Here is a 21,787-nt window from a genome sequence, read left to right on the forward strand (position 1 = left end):
TGTGTCTGAGAGCATTGTCCAAACACCTCTTGAACTCTGTCAGGCTTGGTGCTATGACTACCTCCTGGGAGAGCCTGTTCCAGTGCCCAGGCACCCTATGGGTGCGGAACCTTTTCCTGATATTCAACCCAAACCTTCCCTGACACAGCTTCAGGCTCTTCCCTCAAGTGCTGTGACTGGTCACCTAAGAGAATAGTTCAGTGCCTGCCCCCCTGCTTCCCCTTGTGAGGTAGTTGTAGACAAATCTTGGTTTAAAATATGAATTGTGAACTTGAGACCATGTTGTATTTATTGTTAAAATCTAACCACATTTTATTCAAAGAATAGTAAGGTAATTTGAAGCAAGTTTTCCACCTAGTGCTGCTCTCATCTGTGCTGCACTGAAGACAACCCCATATGCATTCTAGAGCACAGCAGCTGGTTTACAGAAGTGAAACATGTGCAAACAGAATTGTGTGGAAAGTACACCAGTCACTCTGGAAAACAGACTCAAGCACTTCCCAGCCAACAGCATCGACTGCTGCTGCTGCACTTCCTGCGTGCCAGCAGTTACCTGTATGGAAAGCACCTCAAATTTGCTTATTTGCATTTAACTGTAGCTTTCTTTATGCTTAGTAACATTTTGAAAGCCTCTTAGCCAGGAGGATGACCCTACTGGAACAAAAAAAACCCCAAACCTTTTCTTTATATACAAACTGACAATATTGCAAAATCAATTAAAAACAGTTTTGAACATATAATAAAAACTCATCCTAGAAATCCAACTTTTGCTCGTGAAGTCCCCAAATTCTCTTCTTCATCCAAAATCTTCTGAAGGGCTATGTGAAGTGACTTGCCTACTCTTTGTCCTGTCTGCAAAGCAAAGAAAGTAAAACAAACCTGAGACATATGTTTATTTACAGGAAGACAACTCTTATGGAACACTTCCTTTTGACAAATATTTTCCCTTTGATGATTCATATACACCAGCTGGTATCATAAAATATGCTTTTAATTTAGAAAAATAATGGTGGTGAAAATTTCATTTTAACTTGATTAAGTTTTGGAAAAACATACACACAAAGCCAGTGCTCTCATTCATCAGAGAAGAAGCATTCCACAATCATTAATACCAGGTCTGCGCATCGCTGGATCATGCAGGAATACAAATTAGATTCACATCAGCCACATGCACACATTCAAATTAGCCAGCACACAGAGCATGAAGCAATATTCTAGCTGCCAGAGGACAAGAGACACCTGACTAGCAAAGCAGGCTACTAACAGAAAGTTCAGTAGAGTCTTCTGAATGTGCTCAGAATCAGCAGAATGAATTCAGGCCAGCTGAACACCATGTCCTGTGGCCAGAGAAGCCCAGAATGCAAACTGGCTGCAGCATCAAATCACTCTGTGGGCAGGGCCTTCATGTGAGGTGTAATTCTGTCCTGTCCAAGGACCGTAAAGGAGTTAACGTTTTCTTTACAGAAATAAACTCCAGCAGTGAAAACCCAACAGGATTAGCTCCATCACTGACCTCTCCTTGTCCCACATGCCCAAGTGTACTGTGCAAGCTACAGGGCAGGGAAATAATGGGCAGTGGTGAAATAAAGATCTTAAGGCAGTGGTGCTCATTGGAGCTTTCCTAAGGTCTCTCTAAATGACCAGAAATACTGACTGCAAACAGAAATAAAAAGCCCACTCATCCCTAAAGAGCCAAAGGCAGATTATATTAAAATGAGTTGACTGGCTCCTGATCTATGCAGCGAAGCCTAGGCCTGCCATACAGCTGACACAAAACTCTGTTTCACTTCCTGGTGACAATTACTGAAACCATGCACAAACCTAAAAATAAGCTACATTTTTAATTTAAGGGCCAGGTGCCAGAATATGGCCAATGGTACCAAAGGAAATTTGGGAAGAGCTTTGATGCAGCAGGGTAGCTGTCAATACCAGACACCATGAATAAAGCTACATAAATGGGGGGGCACAGGAACAAGAACTGTTCTGCACTGGGACAAAGATCACTGCAGCAGTCCAGAATCAAGAGGGCTGATACACTTTCTTCTCCTCAAATGTAGGACAACATTCCTCACCTCAGGTCAAAGTGAGTGGGAACTGTGCAGAGCTTTGGTATTGACCCAACACTGTTGCCATCATATTCCTGCTTGCCTCTCTAGAGGATCAGATCATAAACTCAGTTTAAAAAAAAAAAAAAAAAAGCCAATGAAACTCCCTTCCTAAGAGATATGTCCTAGAATGTCTGCTCTCTACCAGTGAGGAAAAACTAAACATCCTATGACCTACAGCGAAATCCTTTGGGAACAGAGGTGTCAGACATAGGTTACTCAGCTCCTCCACTGGGCATTCCCAGGCCTTTTTGTTTTTCTTGATATCCTAATCAGGATGTTGAGTTTAAGGCAGGACCAAACAGATAATTTCTGACCTTACAGAAAACATCTTGTTTTTTTTTTTTTTTTGTCATCAGCCTTATCTCTCACTCCTGCAGAGGAATTAGAGATAACACATCTCTCTCTACCCAGGTAAGGGGGATGAAAGGCATATTTGAAGACCAATAAAAAGCCCACTGGTACCACTGGATTAGCAGTCTGGGTTGAAATCATGATGCAGTCAAGTGCCATATACTCAGTAATTCCCTCTTGAGATCAACTGTTGTCAAACTTGGCTCCAACTTCAGCATTCCTCACTAGAGCCATGCAGAAATTAGCCCTGTGTCTCTAGGAAACAGAGCCAGCTTGAAGGATCTAATTTTCATTCTGACTTTCAAGTTCAAAACCCATTTCTGTCTCATGCTCAAGGCCAAACTCAGGCATGAGAATTTACACTGGAGAACAGATTTAAGAAGAGCCTGAAGAAGGGTTTAAAATGGATCTTATATGAATGTGGACAATATCCAGATACTACTATTTTTATGAAGTAGGGACAGATTGTAAACTCAGTAAGGAAGCAAAGAAAAACAACAGCAAAATGAGAACAGTACATTTATCATAAAGCAAATGAGTTGTGCTAGAACACCATGCACCACCAATTCCAAACCATCTTTATTCTTATAGGGAGTTTACCACGTTAGAAGTTTTGCTCTTTCAGTCTTTAAAAGACAAAATAAAAGAGGGAACATGTTCTTTAAAAATACTCTCAAAAGCTTCTCAGCTTAAGCTTTACTGTCTTACAGCTGTGAAGTACTTGCCTGAAACAAATGTGAGTACCACACATTTCAGGCATCTAGAAGTTTTAGACAGTGTCCACTCACATTAGAATTTGTTTCACAGAAAATGCCTGTGTCCTTCACAAAGTCCCTCGTGCACCAAATCAATGCACCAAGGTCTCTGCTCTATAAGCCCTTACTGAAGCTTTCTGTATACCCAAGCTCCAGCTCATCCAGTATCATCCAAGAGTCAACTGCTCAACACTCCTTACCTCCATCATTTCAAAAATACTCTCAGGATCCAGGCTACCTTTCCCCACCTTCTTCATAGAAGTGATGGCACCTTTACTGGTCACTGAAATAAGCAGGCTTGCCAAAGAACAGGCTTCTTCCTGAAGGGTAGCATCCACCACATGCCGATATCCAATCTGCAAGTTAGTGACAAAACAATGCATTAGTTTGCACTTCTCAAAGCTCCCCCACTGAGAAATTAAACTGTGAGTGGTGGCTTTGTTACTTATTTACAGCCTCCCATTCTACAGTCATGTGGTCTTTGGAAATAGTCAGAGACTGACTTAAAAGCACAGGAATTAAACAGCCTCTGACCCCAGAATATGGGTACATAAACAACAGAGGCGAGATAAGCATGCCACTATTTCATACTGTTTTCCTTTCTACCATCCTTTCATCTGTATGGAACTCCATATTCACCTTTCCCTGCAACTCTAAGCATAGACTTTGCTCCCCTTTACCTGACAATTACACACCCCAAGACTCAGGTGAGTCCTCATTGCAGCAATGGCCCCTCTACTATTTATGCTATTTGCTTAGAAGAAATGCCAACCAAATTTTCAGGTACCTAAGCCAATCACTAACACTTGGAATGGAAAACGCAGCACTCATAAAATCAACTGTTTTAGCTGTGTGCTATATATGGAAGACAAAAATCTGTTTGAATGGAAAGGGATGGTATTGCACCCATGAAAATGGAGTTCTGTCCTCAGGAACAAATACTCAGCATGTAACTTCCAGGCAGATCACACAACCTGCACTCCTGAACACAGTGACCTCTGGTTTTAACATACTGACATATCTGCTGCTCTGGATGTTAAGCAAGGAGCAGATGAAAAATAATAAACAACTCCTCTGCATGCGAGAAGATGCATTTTAAGAATGCATCAAGTAGAAACCTACAAGTCAGAGGTGCACGGAACTCCATTACTCAGTAAAAATCCCTAATTAGGAGGCCAAAGACAAAAATATATACATAGAGGACACTGACCATTTCTGTAACAATAATTTTATCTCTAGGGAAAAAAATAAATGGCAGGTGAAATTAACAGGAACTGGAGTCTCTAGGCAGAAAGGCAGACATTTGTCAGGCTTACTTTGCTTAGTGTGACAATACAGGGCACCTCATCTACGTTGAGTCGAATACAATCATAAGGGTCATCAGAGAGCTCAATCTCTTTGGTGCCTTCTTCATCCTCCATAACACGCACTTTGGGTATTCTGTGGAAACAAAAGGTGCAGAGTCATTGCCAGAACACATAACAAATACAGCTGTTATACAGTCACAACTCCAGGAAATCGCTGTTCTTCTAAATGAGGCAAAATATTTAGCAGAACAGTACAGAATGTGATCAAAGTATTAACAACTCATTCCCTGAGACTACAAAGAAAACACTGTAGGTGGGAAGATATTTAAGATAAGATAATCATATTTACATCATTCAGACAGTTAAAATTTGAGCTGTTCTTTACACTATTACATGGGGAGAAATTAGTTTGGAACTTACACAAATCAGTTCTGAACGATTCTTTGTATGTACCAGAATGTCATAGATGTACAGGAGACAAATTACCAAGACTGAATCCTTTTGTTCTGTGGTTCCCAACCTTGCAGACAGCAGCAAAGTTGTCAGCATTACATCAGTTGCATTGCTTGGCAAAGGTGCGACATCAGTAGCAAATACAAGTAGTAAAGCTGTTCAGGAAAGAATAGCACTGACTAAAGAGATTTGGGGTGAAGAGAAAAGGTGACATTAGTAAAATCCTTTCTCTAGCAGGATGAGAAGATTGGCAAGATACTCTGCTGTTCTAAGGACAGATATACAGACATCAGGAAGAAGCAGTGATGAAAACCCAGGCAGAAATCCAAGAAATGCTTTCTTCTCAGTTGTGAATGATGAGCTCTCTCACAAATGAGCTAGACAGGCTCCGTATCAGTCGCACATACATTGTATTTGTGATAGCCATCTAATGGAAGTTTTACGGGATGATTTAAGGCAGTTTCCTTAGCATAGCGAATAAAGTAATTTAAAATAATTTAGCAGAAGATGGTATCTCAAGCTGACAAGAATGTCAGCATCTTATAGACGCTCATTTATCCAGGTGCCTGCTAGGATGAAGTACTGACAGACTCGGCATTACTGGCCAGTAAAACACACACACAGCTCACCCACACTACTCTCTCTTTCACACATTTGCACTTGAAAATAAAGTATTTCAAGATGTCCCAAGACAGCTAACTTCAGTAACCACAATCTGGTTTCATGTTAGTGCTTTTACAGCAGTGTTGTGGTTTATAACTAGACTCTGGAGGTTACATTCTTTTATGCCCTCTGTAACAAATCTCTTAATTTAAAAGAGGAGATACGGACTCATTTAATGAACATTTCCCCCCACCAACACAAAGTGATTTTGATAGATCATTGGAAGAGTATTTTAGTTATTTGGGGCTAAAAGTTGTAGTGGCAAGTACTTCAAAACTGCTAACCCTGCTTCAGTGACAACAAATTCCCTACAAGCACACTGGCCTGAGCCAACCCAAAACGAAGACTTTGAGTAAGCAGAACAATTGTGATGTGCACTTCTTCCAGAAATGAAACTCCAAATGTTTTCAACTCATTAGAAACGCATCAAAAACTATTTTAAAATTTAAAATATTCCATTAGAGTTGATGGAATAAAGTCACAAGGTGACTAACCCTCAAGTTATACAGGACAATGGACAACACTGGACAACAGCCTAGTCAAGGAAGAGGTGTATGTGCCAGAGTAGTGTTTAAAAAACAAAGCAAGATTTTAAGAAAATCTGTGAGATTAAGCAACTTTTAACTCCAACCTAAAATAGCTTTGAAACCAGAGCAGTGTTTGTCTGCAAGAAAAAGTCGCCAGAATTAATATCTGAAAAATGCCTGCAAGGAGCTTTTTTGGCCAAGAACAGATGAGAGAGGTGTAAATTAGAAATACTGCAAAGGCAAAAAGATCAGACACAAGCATCAGAGTTGCATAAAAAGGGGGTATATGGACACAAAAACTATGCAAAGTGAATGTAGCACAAAGCTTCTCCGGAACCCTGTAGATTTCCTCTCCCAGCTTGTGAAGATGTATCTTAATATGTAGCTGTACATGTTTACTTTGCAACTTTCATTTTTCTGTTTTGATTCCTGCAACTAATCAGGGCAGAGATATGTACAGCAAGACTCAGTCATGTAACAAACAGTGCTCTTTGTGTGCAGACCAGGATTTCACAAATGCAGAAGCAGTCCTACCCTTCCAAGCAGGCACCGGTTCTGCCTCTACCACGCTGTGCAGCAAAAACCTTGGTATCTGCAAGGCTGTTGTGTTATAAACTTTGTTGTTTTGTAACTTGCCTAACTTGCAACTATTTTCTGCAGCCTCAGTTTTAAGTAGGCAGATTCCACAGGACTGAGTTTAATGTCCTGACACAGTAGCTAACTGCACATTTTGCAGTATCTACTTCCATAGTTAATAAATCCATCCTTAAACATCTGGGAGGCACGGGTAAGAAGAAGCCTGGTATCTGCTATCTTGTGCACATTATCATGATGGTAGTTTTTAGAACTCAATGAACAATACAAAACTGCGAGAAGTAAATATTTCCCCTAAACCAGTTCTGTTGTCATTGCTCCAAGCCTGAAGGGGAGAGAACAAGTCAGGTCAGGCATTCAAAGGATTTAAGTCCCGTAAGTCTTGAGCAAAATTCCTTAAGTTGTGATGTTGGATTTACTTAGCTCTAAAGCAAGATGTGTCCACAGATATTATAAAAATGCTTAGAGCAAGATTTTAAATTGAAGCTGAAGTTTTCAAATGCCTATGTGAATATCTAAAATTTTGTAGCTTCAAAGAAACAACAGTAGCTTGAACTCCCTGCTCTTTGTTCCAATGCTCTAGTCAAGGCTGGCAAAGTTCTGAAAACAGAACAAAAACTTGGTTGTAAACAAAGTAGGAAAAGCAAGTAAGAGTCAAAGAGGGGACACATGTCGAACACAGATCAGAACACTTAATCTGAAGCAATCTTAAAACTGACATCTTTTCTTGTTTGGAGAATAATACTTTATAGAGAACAGGCAGGTACTCTTAAACAACCTTGTGTCAATCCAAAGAAAACCCAGAAGCTACAAGGGGAAAGGTAGAGAAAAAAGTGAATGAGGACAACAGGTTTTCACTTTGAATTTCACCTCTTGATTTTCTGAGCTTGTATGAGATGAGCTGTACTAGTGGTCCCTGCTCAAATCAGCAATATAGGGTTTTCAACAGGCAGTGTCATGCTGTACCACATTTTGAAATGATACTCAACTTCAACAAGACTAGCAATGTTTGCCTGCAGCTTAAAGGTTATATAAAGGACACAGTTGTCAGAGGAATAAAAATAAGTACAAAACATTAAAATAATTACACCCTCCATCATGTTGTCCATATTCTTTTATTCATTTATTTAATTCACTACTTTTTATATGATTGTCTCTCTTTATTCTGGTTAAAGTAAGAAAAAAGACCCAGCTATCTTATAAATAAAGTATGAGCTGTGGATCTGCAAAACAACTCACATGGTTGTAACTGTTTTAACTATATGACTTTTGCATCCTGGCAACACACACACAGAAATACAAGCATTTCTTCTTTTTTACTGTACTGCCAACTCCTTTGTGAGCCATTACATTTCTAAAATTATTTAGTAATGCTATAAAAACAATCTGCTGTAAAAAGTTACTGCTGAGAACTTGCTTAACACGAGAAATTTCCCAGCAACACATACAATTTCTAGTCTCAGATGGATAAGTCTCCCCTTATCCCTTTTAAAGTGTTTATAACCTGATATACTGCCTGTCTTCAAAAGCTTATTTTCCTCTTCTTTTTGCACGTACTTTTCCAGATCTAGTACTGTGCCTTGATTCCCTGATAAGTAAGACAGAACTACACCAGTGACTTTAGCAGATCTCTAATTAATGCCGAAGAACAATCTGAGATCCACTTTTAAAACATTTATGCTAGTAGGAGTCTAGGTTTCACACCTCGACCAGCTATTTTTGCCATGTAAGTATTTTAGCAAAGCTATTCACTAGGTTGTTTTTCTCAAAGGTGCTACAAAACTCTGCATTCCCTTTCACCTACAGATAAAATAAAAACAATAGAAAAAATAGTAGTGAGTCTTATTAAAAACGCACAGAGAAGACTTGCATCATTCATTCTACTAGATTTTGTTTTTCCATTCTTTGAATTAAAATGCATGGAGCAAAGTTCTTTTGAAGACACATGATGTTCCCCTCCCCACAATCTCTCACTACCACTTTTTTCTTCTTGGTTTTAAAAAGAACTCTAGGCTGACAGTTAATGAGAACAAAATCAAAAGTGGAAAACCAGAGCTAATTACAAATCAGTAGTCACACTAACAGAGGGCTTCTTATTCAGGAGCATCACATAAGTAAATACTTCTTATTTCAAACTCACAAGGCATCAACACCGAATACTTGCAACAAAACCGTATGGTCAACACTACTTTTAGGGATCTGGCTACAACAAAAGTTATATTGTGAACATGATTGTGCATAACATGCAATATGACACTTGATCATTAGAAACTGAATTAAAATAACATTAGTTCATGGTACTTGCATGCAAATGAGTGCCTTGTATCTGAATGCAAGCTGTCTTGGGAACTTATTTAAATAATTAAGCATTAAAAATGTTTTGCTCACAGAGAATGTTTCTCTTCCACTTCCCATGCCACTTCTACCCACATGAAACAAAATCTGTGCTTTACCTTGTGTTAAAGAGAGCTGCCTTCACTGCAATAGAGATTGCATCAAAGATGTTCCCACCACATTCCAATAACTGGAGAGGAAAAGAAGAATCTCTTTAAAAGAAAATCAGGCCAGTGTCTTTAAATGAAGCCTTTATTTTATTTAAACCTACTTGAAAAGGAAGAAAATTAATTACCAGAACAGGTTTTTAAAAAACAAAGTTGTCTTTAAAGCCTATCTAAGAAAAGAAACAGATAGGAAATTAAGATTTCAGCTAACTGTATTATACATGCAAAATAGAAGAGTTAATGCACTTCATAATAAAATTAATGATAAAATTTAATAATAGAAGCTGAAATGAAACCACCTCTGTTCTTAATCTTCTTGTGCTGAACTAGACTATGGCCAGAATACCCTTTATAAACTCATCACATTAATTCTTTAGTGTTAAATTAAGCCAATCAATTTTCTATATTTCATTTCAAAGATGAGTCTTTTTAAAATATCAGATGGACAAAACCAACAGGGAGAATTGCTTTCACAGAAGAAACACACACTGTCACCAAGAACATGGTATGGAAAGCAAGTTATGTAAGGTGTAGTTATGAAGGCACATAATGATTTATTCTCTTTATAGGAAAGAGTCATTGTCAGGTTTGTCTCGTAGCTGAAAGTGATTCAAGGAGAGCCTGATGTCAAAGTCTTTTTCAAATGAGTGTTATCAGCCAGTGAAGCGTGTGGAGGCAGGCTAGCTCAGCTTCTTCCCATGAAGATTGGGAGAACAACAGTCAAAAGGAAAAGCAGCACTGCATGCAAGGTAAAAAGGAAGGGCTCCCCAAACCATGAATACCTTCTGCAGGCTGCCAGGCAAGTCAGAGATGTGCCTGTGCATAGCCTGCTGTCACTTCTCTGACAAGCTCAGCTCTCAGCTGCCAGTACTATTTCCTGAGGACACACACACACACAGAGCGGGCATTTGGAACTACTTCAGCAAGAAAATATGGATGCTTCTCTGTGACATCAATTTATGCTGTATGATGAGAGCAAAAGACGTTTTGCAATCCTGATTACATTGACTGTTCTTCAAAATTTATTTAAAAATGAGACTAACTCCTGCACAGGGAGTAAATCATAAACAAGATATTCTATAAAGACAGTTACTTTTTATGAAGACAGACTGAATAGTGTAAAAAGAATGACAAAAAGTTGGGATAGAAAGCTAAATACAAAGGTGATCAGATTATTTCTTTGCAAGCAGCTGCTGGATACAGAGAGGTTAACTTGCCCCTTTCAGTCATTATTGGATTTTACTCGATAACACAATAAGCCCCACAATATCGTTGTTATTAAAACACAATAATGGGATGTGCCTGCACTGTTGCTAGGCTTGTGTTCAAGCTGCTGTTCTAAAGCCTTATCTGTACAACAGTGGCTCCTAGAGGCAAGGAACACTGCCTGCACAGAGCACGGTGCAACAATTCCTCCACAAAGAAATGAAACCTTTTCTCAGCTCAAGCACCTTCTACTGACATCCCTCCTGTTTATTTAGTTATTTTTAAGACTAAGAAAGTCTGTGAGTTATGGGAAGCAGAGGGGTCTTTTCTGCTTTTAATTTACTCATATGCAAGTGAAAAAGTTACGGGAGAGAAAAGATAACATATGACTGTCTAACTGTAAACTTCATCTTATTCAGAAAAGCTTTTCCTCCAAAAATTGACATTCCTAACTTCTTTTTAATCAGACTGGGGGCAGGGGAGGGGGAAATAGAAAACATGAGGAAACCCTGGAAGGTGCTCATTAGTGAACTGCAAAACTTTCAAGAGAAACTAATGCACCCTGTCCTCCTGACACACACCCTACTATGACTGGATTGGGAATGATAAGAGATTGCACACTTTGATTCGCCTTGCTTAGCCCAGCAGGCTGCTGGGGCAAATTATGGGGAGAAGACTATACATAGATATCAAAACCCACTCAAAAATGCCTAAAAGCTTCTTATTTCTGACATCAATGGCTTGCTTAGAAAAGGAAGAAACTGAGGAAACACAAGAGAGGGTGAGAACAGGCCTTTGTGGTACTCCACGTTGATAAGCTACTATTTGGAAGTGGGACGCCTTCCATTATTAAAAAAGAATGAATATTCTCTGAAAGGCCAAGGTATATATTCTCCACCTTTGACACACGTATCTCAATTTGTCCATATGTCTGCATCTTTGTGGTGTGCATGGCTGAACTTATTTTTTCCAGTCTGATTGTACAGAATTATAGCATGTCCCAAGTACACTGACCACTAGAAAATATTTGAGAGATGTTTTTAATTGATAAAGCTTTTGCATGACTGCAAAACACACTATTTTCTCTTTTGAGGCTGCATGTGTCAAATTCTGTTTACACATAGGAGCTGAATATAGCTATCTCCATCAAACTGCACATGGCAAAATTGTGTAGCAATGGAGTATTTCCAGGCTCATAACATTCTTTCTGCATCTTTGTCTTTTGGAATGAGAGAATTCCAGACAAGTACCTTCACACCTGACTGCAAGGTACCAGCATTTCAACCTTACGATGGATTTAAGGTTTATTTTCCCTCCAATTTGAGTCTGCAGCACAAAGACCAATGTAAAGAATTTCCAGGCATTCTGAAGGAAAATATCACCCAAAGGACCCCCTATGAGTGTTGTTTTTATACTCAGAATCTGTCTCCCTCAAATGACAAATAGTATGAGCTGCTCCTTACGTTAGCCCAACTGTTATCCTTACACCAGACACTATAAAAAGTAGAATTCTATAGGAATGATTAAGCAATGGCAGCTTCAGGAAAATCTGTAGGTGTCAAGCACCTACACTATCGTATATAATATACATGTCTATTGTTTGGAAAAGGAAGTATTACAAGTATGTCAAAAAAGTGAAAATACAGAGGACTGAGGTGGAAAAAAAAAAGGTGGGGATAGAACAGAGTAAGAAAGAAACGTTAACAGTATCTTGTTCTAACTGTACCAACCGCTCTTCAATGGCTCACACACGAAATCCCTGCAGAATATAACATTAAAAAGACCCATCGTGTTTCGAGTCGTAATTATGAACCTGCAACAGATTTTTTTATTTGCACTGTAAAAAGAGCTAAATGTAAAATTCCTCACATAACACAGTGATGCCCTGATGTTCATAATTCTGATACAATTAGTAGCATTAAAAGACAGAGGCTGTTTTTCTCTGTAACTGTGGACAATCAACAAATCTGGCCAGGAAGAATCAGATAACAACCAGCTATATCTCAAACAAAAGCTATACAGAACTGTGTGTCTGTGTGTGTGTGTATATGAATACATATATACACACACACAAACACAAAAGAAGCAGACTGCTTTATGAAAGTCTTTGTTTATGCAGTGTCTATGCAATGTTAAGCATCATGTTGCTTAAATAAGCACAGCATTTAATATTCTGTACCTCTGCTTGTAATTACCTAGTAACTAAAGGCCCCAGTGTGATTTCTCAGAACTAACACTTCATTCTCCATTAAACCCTGCCAAGCTGCAATAAGCCAGTGACTTGGGCTGTTAAAGCACTCAGCAGAGGTACATATTCCATCATTTTGTAGCTGGATTGTTGTACCATATCTACTATAATTAGGCTAATGCTACTGCTTTTAAAATAACTAGTGAACTAATTTTCACATTTATTTAGGTCTTAGTTTAAATGTTCCTGTATTGTTCAACAAAACCCTGTATTTCATTTCTTGGTCGTACAGCTTAACATTTTGCACATTATTTCACAGATCCTAAGGGATTGCTCTAAGATCCCTTAACATATTTTCACTTCCAAATTTGATAAACAGAAACTCAACTTTGGATCAATAAGAATTGGAAATAACACTCAGGAGAGTCTGACCGGCAAACTTCCACTGAAATTCCCATGACAGAGTGCCTCAAATGCAGCATATTTGGAAATTGAGCTGCTGCACGCATCAGATTTGTACGCATAAAATTCAGGGTCCATTATTGTCATGGGAACAAATATTCAGTTTATCTTCTACGTTTAATACACGTATACAAGTTTCATCAAAAAGCACCTAGGCTAAACCTAGCTTTTGCCAAAAAAGGTTCTATTTTACTTTAGTGAATTAGTAGTGATGAGAGTACAAAGAGCCAGGCAGATGGACAGTTCTGTTAGGGCTAACATACACCCATAATAATTTACATTCACTTGAACAATATATTTGTTGTTACATCTAGCTTGGAAAAGAAGTTTACCCTTCTTTGGTGGCAATTTCTTGTCAGTATAAAATCACTGATTTTTATCTGAGACAGATTCGGAGTATTCAATGTTTTATTAGTTCTGCAGTGGGACTGCAGCATCAAGAAGAGTAGAAAAAGAGCAAGCTGAAATTAGTGATTAACTACTGTAAGTAGATTCACAAGAAAACTTGCATCCATGCTGTGATACATTATATCACATAATGAGAAGCATTTTTTTAAACAAGAAAATACAGAAGGTTATGCTAAATCAGTCTCTGCCTTAGAAACATTCTGCTGAATCTTAGTTTTCACTTCTGTACTTACCAATACATCCACATAGAGAACCCAGCAGTGCTCTTTGGGATTAATACAAAGGGATTTCAAGTCCACACTGTTCTCGCAGCTGAATACTCTGTATAGTGTATTTGCTATATCTGTGCCAAGTTCTTCTCCTCCTCGGCCTTCCAACTCAGGAGAATTTGAAGAACTAGATAAAGAAAGAAAAGCATACTTTCACTTGTGAAACAGCAAATAGCCAAAGAATATTTCTTAAATATAAAGCATTAAAAGTATCTACGGATTTATTTGTACAAGAATAAACATCCTGTCTGAAAAGGAATTATTTCCATTTTGCATAAGAAAAGGTTTTCATGCAGATAATATACTGACATTTTGTTACAAATACTAATACTAACTAAATCCCACTACTATTTTCAGTTTCCCAGTTATAAATAAAGTAAAATTTGGTGAATTCTCTCAGAGATTATTTCTTAAGCACTGTCACCTTCTATCACCTCAACTCTTAAAAAGAAAAAAAAAAAAAAAGTGGCACATCTGTATTAAGTTCACCACAGCTACCAAGACAGCCTAGTGAGAGTGGAATGTTAAATTATTAAGAGACTGGCTAAGAAGAGAAAGATATGATGATATGACAAGTAGAATACTAATTTCTTGTAAGTAACATGACTGCTTGACATTAATTGGTAATTTCTTTACTGAGTGTATTGTCTGCTATCAAGCCCCTAAAGAAAGTATGTCATTACTCTCTGCAGCTTATGGAGAACAGCAACTAAACATCTCTTCCAGATGGGATTGACAAAGTGTATGGTCTTCACTTCCCTGATTCCAATATAAGAAACTATTTATGAGCAGACCTGCAAGAAGGTCCTTGGGTGCTGGGGCCTGGTACACAGCTAAGAAACTTCTAACAATAAAAGAAAACAAGCCCAAAAGAAAAAAAAAACCCAAAACAAAAACAAACAAAAAAACCAAACAAAAATCCAAACAAACAAAAAAAACCCCAAACCAAACAAAAACAAGCCCTCAAACACAGACCCCAAAAACAAAACAAAAATAAAACCACACACACACAAAAAAAAACAACACCCAAAAAAACCCTCCAAACAAGCAAAAGCCAAACCAATCTAATCAAACAAAATCCACCCCAAACTTAACAAAAATGCCCTGCCTCCAAAGAACAACACAGCATAAAAGAGATGCATATACAGCAAAATAATGAGCAAAGATTCCAAACCCAGCTTCTGGTTTATAGAGAGGGCAAGAATATTCTCAAGCAGTGGACCTGTAGCAGCATTGCAAATCTTATTTTAAAATAAATCTGTCAGACCGCCACCAAATTAATTCCTCCTTAGAGAACATATCAAAGGAAGTGGTTACACAGAAGTAGTTTAGATCTGTTCAAAATCTGCAATGGCCATGCCCTGTATTCTCCTAGTGGGGCATGCCACAGGGCAAGTTATTCATATATGTTCTGTGTCTATATGATGATACAAAACCTTAGCACACCAGGAATACAAAAATACAGCAGAAAACTATGTCTGGAATATAATCCCTTCACCTTAAAAAAAAAAAAAAAGCAAACAACTAAAGATCCACATTATCAAGGTGTGACTTAAACCATCAAGTGAGCTGTGCCAATAATACTGCAGAATCTATAAGCTTACATATAATTATCTACTATTATCCTTACTTCACAGTAACTCTCCCAACTTGCTCTTTTGCAGAGTTGATGAAAACTCAGAATGCCAGGAAGAACTACTGGATTTTATAGAAGTTATTTGCTTCTACCAGAAACAGACAGCAGTATACATGCTTAAAAATACAAAGAAACATTACTGCCAATTAAGCAGTGATCTACGCTTCCAAACTATATTTGCCACATGAATAAGCATTGCAAGTGTGACACACAATATTATTCAGGGTTATTAGACACTAATTTTATGAGATAGGATCTTATCTAAGTATAACTCAGTGCTGAGTCAAGTCTTCAGGATGTATTAAACAAGCACTTATCAATGGAAGCAGCTTTTATGCACGTTAACAAGATCATTCTGTTTAAACCATAGTTATGCAAGCACTATGGCAGGTTGCAAGAATTATGCAAACTTCAATCTATGCCTCATTATTATTTCTAAACACAAAGTTTTATCAAATGTTGTATTTTTTGATTATGAATGGATGCTTTATTTGACAGTGAGTAGAAAGAACATAAGACTTAGTTGGAATATCACTGTACATTTCACTGCATCTTAATTCCATTATTATTTTAACACTTCATTTCCTTGCAATCAAAGTGAAATAAAGAAGCAAGGCTACCAGGATATTATTATAGCTATTTGGCAAATACTGCCACCTAATGCCTACAGATTATTGCAGTAAAGAATTTTTTTTTTTTTTTTGCGTTATACTGGGCAAAATTTGGAAAGGCGATGTCTTAACAGACTAGAAAATGACAAAAAACTTGGCTTATGGAGAACTTAGTAGTGGTACAGAATTTCTATGCCCAAGGATCATGTAACTTTCCAGACTATCAAAGTCATTTCACTGTCCACTGCCTAACAATCTGAGATTCCTCTTAAAGCACAATGATGCTTCTACCACAGATCTCTACTGAATTTCAAAACTCCTCCTGTTGTCAGTCAAAATCTTTCTGTTGCAACAGTTAAACATTTCTCACTCATTGCTCAGGCCATTAATATACTGTAATCTACAGTTGGTCAGATCTGGACAAATACATTCCTTGATTCCCTTTTTCCACAATTCCACAAACAAAATCTGATGCATTCAAGGAATTCAGATGTCTGCTTTTCTTATTGTTTCAATTTCTTATAGTTTGAAAGTGATAAATCAGATCAGCCACAAAACTCAAATGTGAGACAAGCAGACATAGCAGTCTTTCAGCATCAAGGGCCAGGATGAATGTCTTCTCCAGTGATGAAAGGCAGAAAGAATACCACACATATTAGGACAAAGATTTGTTTTATCATAATTAATTTCTAGGATCACAAAACAGTGCCCCAAAATCATCCCCTCCAGAGATCTGCATTAAAGTCTGTCTCAAAATGGGACTAAAATAGGACCACTAAAAGTGTGGTCCTCAAATTTCAGGTAAATGACTCAGAGCAGAATAAAGAGAAATAGAAGTGTGGAGCAGAAAATTATACACATGATCCAGCAAATGATTATTTTCATCAGCAAAAGAAATCATGAAAGTTTTGAGAAATAAGCATTTTAAGATAGTAATCACTGCAGTCTGAGTTTTTATTATTAGCTTCAACAACATAAAAGCCAACTAGAACACACAGGAACTTCACCAGAAGATTCAGGGTATCGAATTATGCTTCGTTACTACCACCCAGTGGCAGTTTGGCAAAGCATCAGGGTACTAACAGCAGCTCATTCCCCTTGACAGAGGCAAGCTGTCTCCACTTTTTGTCTTTTGCATCTTTCTGGAAGCTAAAGAACACCTTTCCCTGTCCCACAAGCATGTGACAAGTGACTACAATCCTCTAAAGTTCAGGCCCTTGAATCCTGTTGTCACAGAAATTAAAGATTACTTATTTCCTGAACTGACTAAATCCAACTCCCACAAGATTGATGCACATCTCCCTCCCATTCCATGAAACAGAGATAACAGAAAATACAATTGAACATTAATCTAATGAGTTGAAGATTTTCTAATATCTATTTCCATACACAAGAAGTGTCATGGAATTGCCACATGTCCACAGACCACTTTTTTTAGGAAGGAAATGCCCCTGCTGTCAATGGACTTTCTTCATACAGAGACAACCAGAAGAAAAACCCAAAATAATAAACATGCACCATTTAAGACACTTCATACAGGAGTTCTAACAGTAGGACCACATTCAAGATCATCTTCCCATCTGATATTTTTTGAACAGCAATTGTAAACAAACTATCAATTCACAGGTGAGTGCTTTCCTTTAAAACATGTTTCCACAGTTAACTAGAACATACTGATGTAAAGCTCCCACACCTTACCTTTAACAGTGGTATATTGGTTTAATGTCAGAGTAGTAACATTTTTTTTGTTTTTAATAAAAATGAAAAGAGATGCCACATGTAAAGCAGCCAACTTGATAATGCAAGGCTTTTATGAGAGGTCCCCAAAGCAACTTAAATCATAAAGAACAGTTTTGGGTAAGTCAGCAAGACATAGATACTGTAGTCTCAGGCTGCAGACAATTTAGACTAACACTGAGATGTCCCTTTGCTATCTCAGAGCAACCTGAAAACAACAGTTCTCAGTTTTCTTCTAGCTTCTTCCATAATTCAAACACTACGAAGAGTGTAAGGATATATAACAGTCCATTTGTAGCAAAATGCAAGAAATCTGTTTAAAAATAAACACCCTTTTAGGTTATGAATGATGGATTCACTGATAAATATATAACTAAAATTTCCAATTAGTTTTTGTATCTGAAATTTACATTTTGGGTTTTTCTTTTTTTAAACAAAAAAAATTGTACTAAACACATGTCAAACTTTTTCCACTGCTTTCACAGACAAAGTAAGCAAACCTTTAAGTACAGTTAAAGTACAGTATACATTGGTCAATTATTTTCTTCCAACTTTTTTTTTTTAAAGCGATTTTCTCTATTTTATCATGGTAAAAACAACAGCTAGACATTTTAATCATGAAGTCTGGTTACAAGTGTGTTTACTTGAACCATTACCCTTTTCCAGCTGCAGTGACACTATGCAATTTGGGATTGTTTTATTTAACCAATTTTCATTCTTTAACTCCTGCTGATTTGCTTCTTTTGGATTTGCAGGACCAGCAGAAGATTCCTCAACATTCACTGCTACTGAAACAGTAGAATAACTTGTTTCTCTTACTCAAACCCCTAGAGGAGGTTAGTGGAATGAAGGCATAAACTTCTGAAGAATGGCAAGACCTGATTAGTAATTTATTCCAAATATTAGATCTATTGCATTCTTTTCTAGTATACTAACCAGTCAACAAAAAATTCCAGGTAACCTTCATCTGGTTTCTCCAGCTTCGGTGTCCCCATTTCAGCTTTTATGCCTACCAAGATATCAGTTTCTCCCTATTAAAACAAAACCACATCAGATAACTGGAATTATAATTATAGAACTATGTATTTAATTTAAATGTCTATGGTAAGCTGACATTTCTACCTTTCAGTTATCTGATCATTCTATCAGAATGAACTTAAAATAACATTTTTTTTTTAAAAAAAGGCTTTAGAAGGACGATATTACGTGTAAGAAGATTCTTCCAACAATTACCATACATATTACCTATCTTTAGGTTAAAAAGACTCCTCATATCCAATACTACTTCTGTCATTTTGGTTCTGTAAACAGCTCTTTCTGCAGAACCTTCATAATGGTGCACAGTACATTTATCTTCTTCACAGTCAACATGTCAGAAGTAGTTTTGCATCATTTTAAATAAATAGAAATTTTTGCCTCTCCCAGAAACTAGGCGCAACAGCAACTTCAGTTTTCAAGATTAAATGTTAAATTAGTTCAGACTGAAGGCTGTCTATTCACTTTACAGTAAATCCAGCTCAAGCCAGCCTGAAGTAATTATATATCCTGCCATTATTTCCATATCCCATAGTTTCAGTTACTGCTATACACATACATGTTATTACACACACAAACCTATCTACAAATAGCATCAGACTAACTAGTCACATGAACAAGCAATTTCATCAGCAAGGTACCCAATCCCTAAGAAATTTACCTACCAGCTTTACTCTTGCAGATCCACTTGTGTTTGATACAACATCTGTTTCTACTTCTGCACATCTGTAGTCTTCACAGCCTCGACCATCTACACGAAGATCTTCCTAAGTATGACAAGCAATATATTACTGAGGGAATCAGTAACGAAAAGTAAAAATTAAACAAAACAAACAAACAAAAAACCCCCACCACAAACAAAAAACTCTGTGACTTTAAACTTTCCTTCTCATATACCAAATGCAGCAGCAGGAAGGATATACAAGCAACAGCTTGTAGTTTCACCATGGAATACAAAAGAACCAATTATACTTTTTAATTCATACCTCATTTATGTAGAGCTTGTAACAAGCAATCTGTAGGCAGACATGAATTGCACAAGTCCCTCTAATTCCCAAAAGAAAGCTTCAGATTTCAAAACTGTAAAGGTCTTGGCTTTAAATGGTACTTTACCTAACAGAATCCAACTCTTTCCTGGACAGGCAAGTTCTGTACTTTTACATCAGCAAGTAGGACCCCAGCAGACAAAAATAATACACCAGCCTTCCAAATGCTTTCCTGCATTTTTATTCCATAGATGGATATTATGCATCCTCAGATACTCTACAGCTCATTCCCATAAAACCAGGTTGTTTTTCAGTAAATGTCAGTAAGAATACAGTTCTTTTATCTTTGGGGCTTCTCCTATCTTTGGGTGTTCCCTTCACTCTTCCTCCTTTGTCCACTCATGTTCCTTCGCTAAGTTACAGGCTAAAACTCTATCCAATGGCAGTAACTTGAGGAAGAGCCAGGAAAGAGCAAGGAAAGAGGAGCAAATGGGGGCAGAAATACATTAAGCTCTTAGAAAGCATCCAAAGGAGGGCAATGAAGATGGTGAAGGGCCTCGAGCAGAAGTCGTTTGAAGAGATGCCCAGATCTCTTGGTGCGTTTAGCCTGGAAGAGACTGCGGGGAGACCTCACTGCACTCTACAACTTTCTCATGAGAGGAAGAGGAGGGGCCGGCACCGCTCTTTTCTCTGCGGTGACCAGACACAGGACCTGAGGGAATGGCCTGAAGTTATGTCAGGGGAGGCTTAGCTTGGACATCGGGAAAAGGTTTTAGACCCAGAGGGTGGCTGGGCAGTGGAAAAGGCTCCCATGGGAAGTGGTCACAACACCAAGCTTGACAGAGCTCAAGAAGCCTTTGGACAATGCTCTCAAGCACATAGTGTGACTCTTCGGGTGCTCCGTGCAGGGCCAGGAGTGCGTGATCCCTGGGGGCTCCTTCCAAGTCAGCATATTACGTGATTCTGTGAAAACAAATCCACGCCCCGCTCTCAGCCTGCTTCCCGTTCCGATGCTCGGTGTGCTGTGATGATTACTACTCCAGAGGTTCGCCACCAGACACAACGGTGGAGGGCTCCTTCCTCCCTCCCTCCCTCCGCAGCCTAACTCGCTCCCTGCCGCCCGGCCCCCGCCCCGGTACCTGCACGCCGTGCACGATGTACAGCTTCTCCGCCTCGCTCAGCACCACGGACGCCATGCCCGCCGCCTCCCGCCCGCACCTGCGCAGTGCCGCGCTTCCTCCCCGCCTTCCTGCCTGCCTTCCGTCCTCCGTCCGTCCGTCCGTCCGTCCGCCGCGGGGAAGCTGCCGGCTCTCCAGGGCTGGTGTCCCGCCCGCTCGCCCAGCCGGCACCGGCACCTCACAGCGAGGGCTCCCCTTGCCTGGTGGCAAAGCGGGGGGTGCAGCCGGGAAGCCACAGAAGCCTTTCGCGTGGAGTAGGCGCAGCGCTCTGGACGCGGTACCCACTGGGCACCCCGCATCCCGGAAAACGCCCCGTCCAAGAAGCTGACCCTCGCGGTAAAACCAAAGCTCCCGCTTTCTGCCAAAAGCTCCTCCAGGAGGCTGTGGAAATACCCCGGTGCGCAGAAATGGATCGCGTAGTCACAATCTTCTGCGTTTCCTCATTTTCCTTGCGGAGTTTTTAACCTCAGAAAGGTCCAAGCGAAGTGCGCTGCGCGGGGAAGGCTGGTGCGGCAGCAGGGAAGAAACCAAATGCTTAGGAGATTCTGTTGGTCTTGTGCCAGATACCACTGGGAAAGTGGCGTGGGAAATGTGATTAAAATCTCGCACTATATATTGAAACAATAATTAAGGGTTGGGTTTTTTTGACAGTCTTAATTGAAAGTTCCATAACAGTCATGAGTGTAAGTTTGCATGCCTTTTTTTTTTTTTTTGCACAGCTCCTGTGTAAAAATTTTCAGAGTATTTTAAAAGATGCTATCTTGACTTCATGCTGATGCTTGCTTGGCTAAAAATGATCCACGGCTCCCAAG

The 21,787-nt window shown here is 38.9% G+C and overlaps 1 protein-coding gene across 1 annotated transcript; it reads right to left on the bottom strand.

Moving 5' to 3' along the window:
* Nucleotides 1-712: 712 nt before the first annotated feature.
* EXOSC7 (exosome component 7) lies at nt 713-21,043 on the bottom strand. The gene is made up of 8 exons (XM_068204471.1): nt 20,937-21,043; nt 19,477-19,578; nt 18,713-18,807; nt 13,757-13,919; nt 9,212-9,282; nt 4,531-4,654; nt 3,415-3,570; nt 713-852 (listed from the first exon to the last, which is right to left on the bottom strand). The coding sequence occupies exons 1-8, from the start codon at nt 20,991-20,993 to the stop codon at nt 748-750; spliced, it is 873 nt and encodes a 290-aa protein (XP_068060572.1). The 5' UTR covers nt 20,994-21,043; the 3' UTR covers nt 713-747.
* Between the last annotated feature and the right edge of the window lie 744 nt (nt 21,044-21,787).

This window comes from Anomalospiza imberbis, chromosome 1 (genome assembly GCF_031753505.1).
Source record: "Anomalospiza imberbis isolate Cuckoo-Finch-1a 21T00152 chromosome 1, ASM3175350v1, whole genome shotgun sequence".
In the NCBI taxonomy this organism is placed as follows: Eukaryota; Metazoa; Chordata; class Aves; order Passeriformes; family Viduidae; genus Anomalospiza; species Anomalospiza imberbis.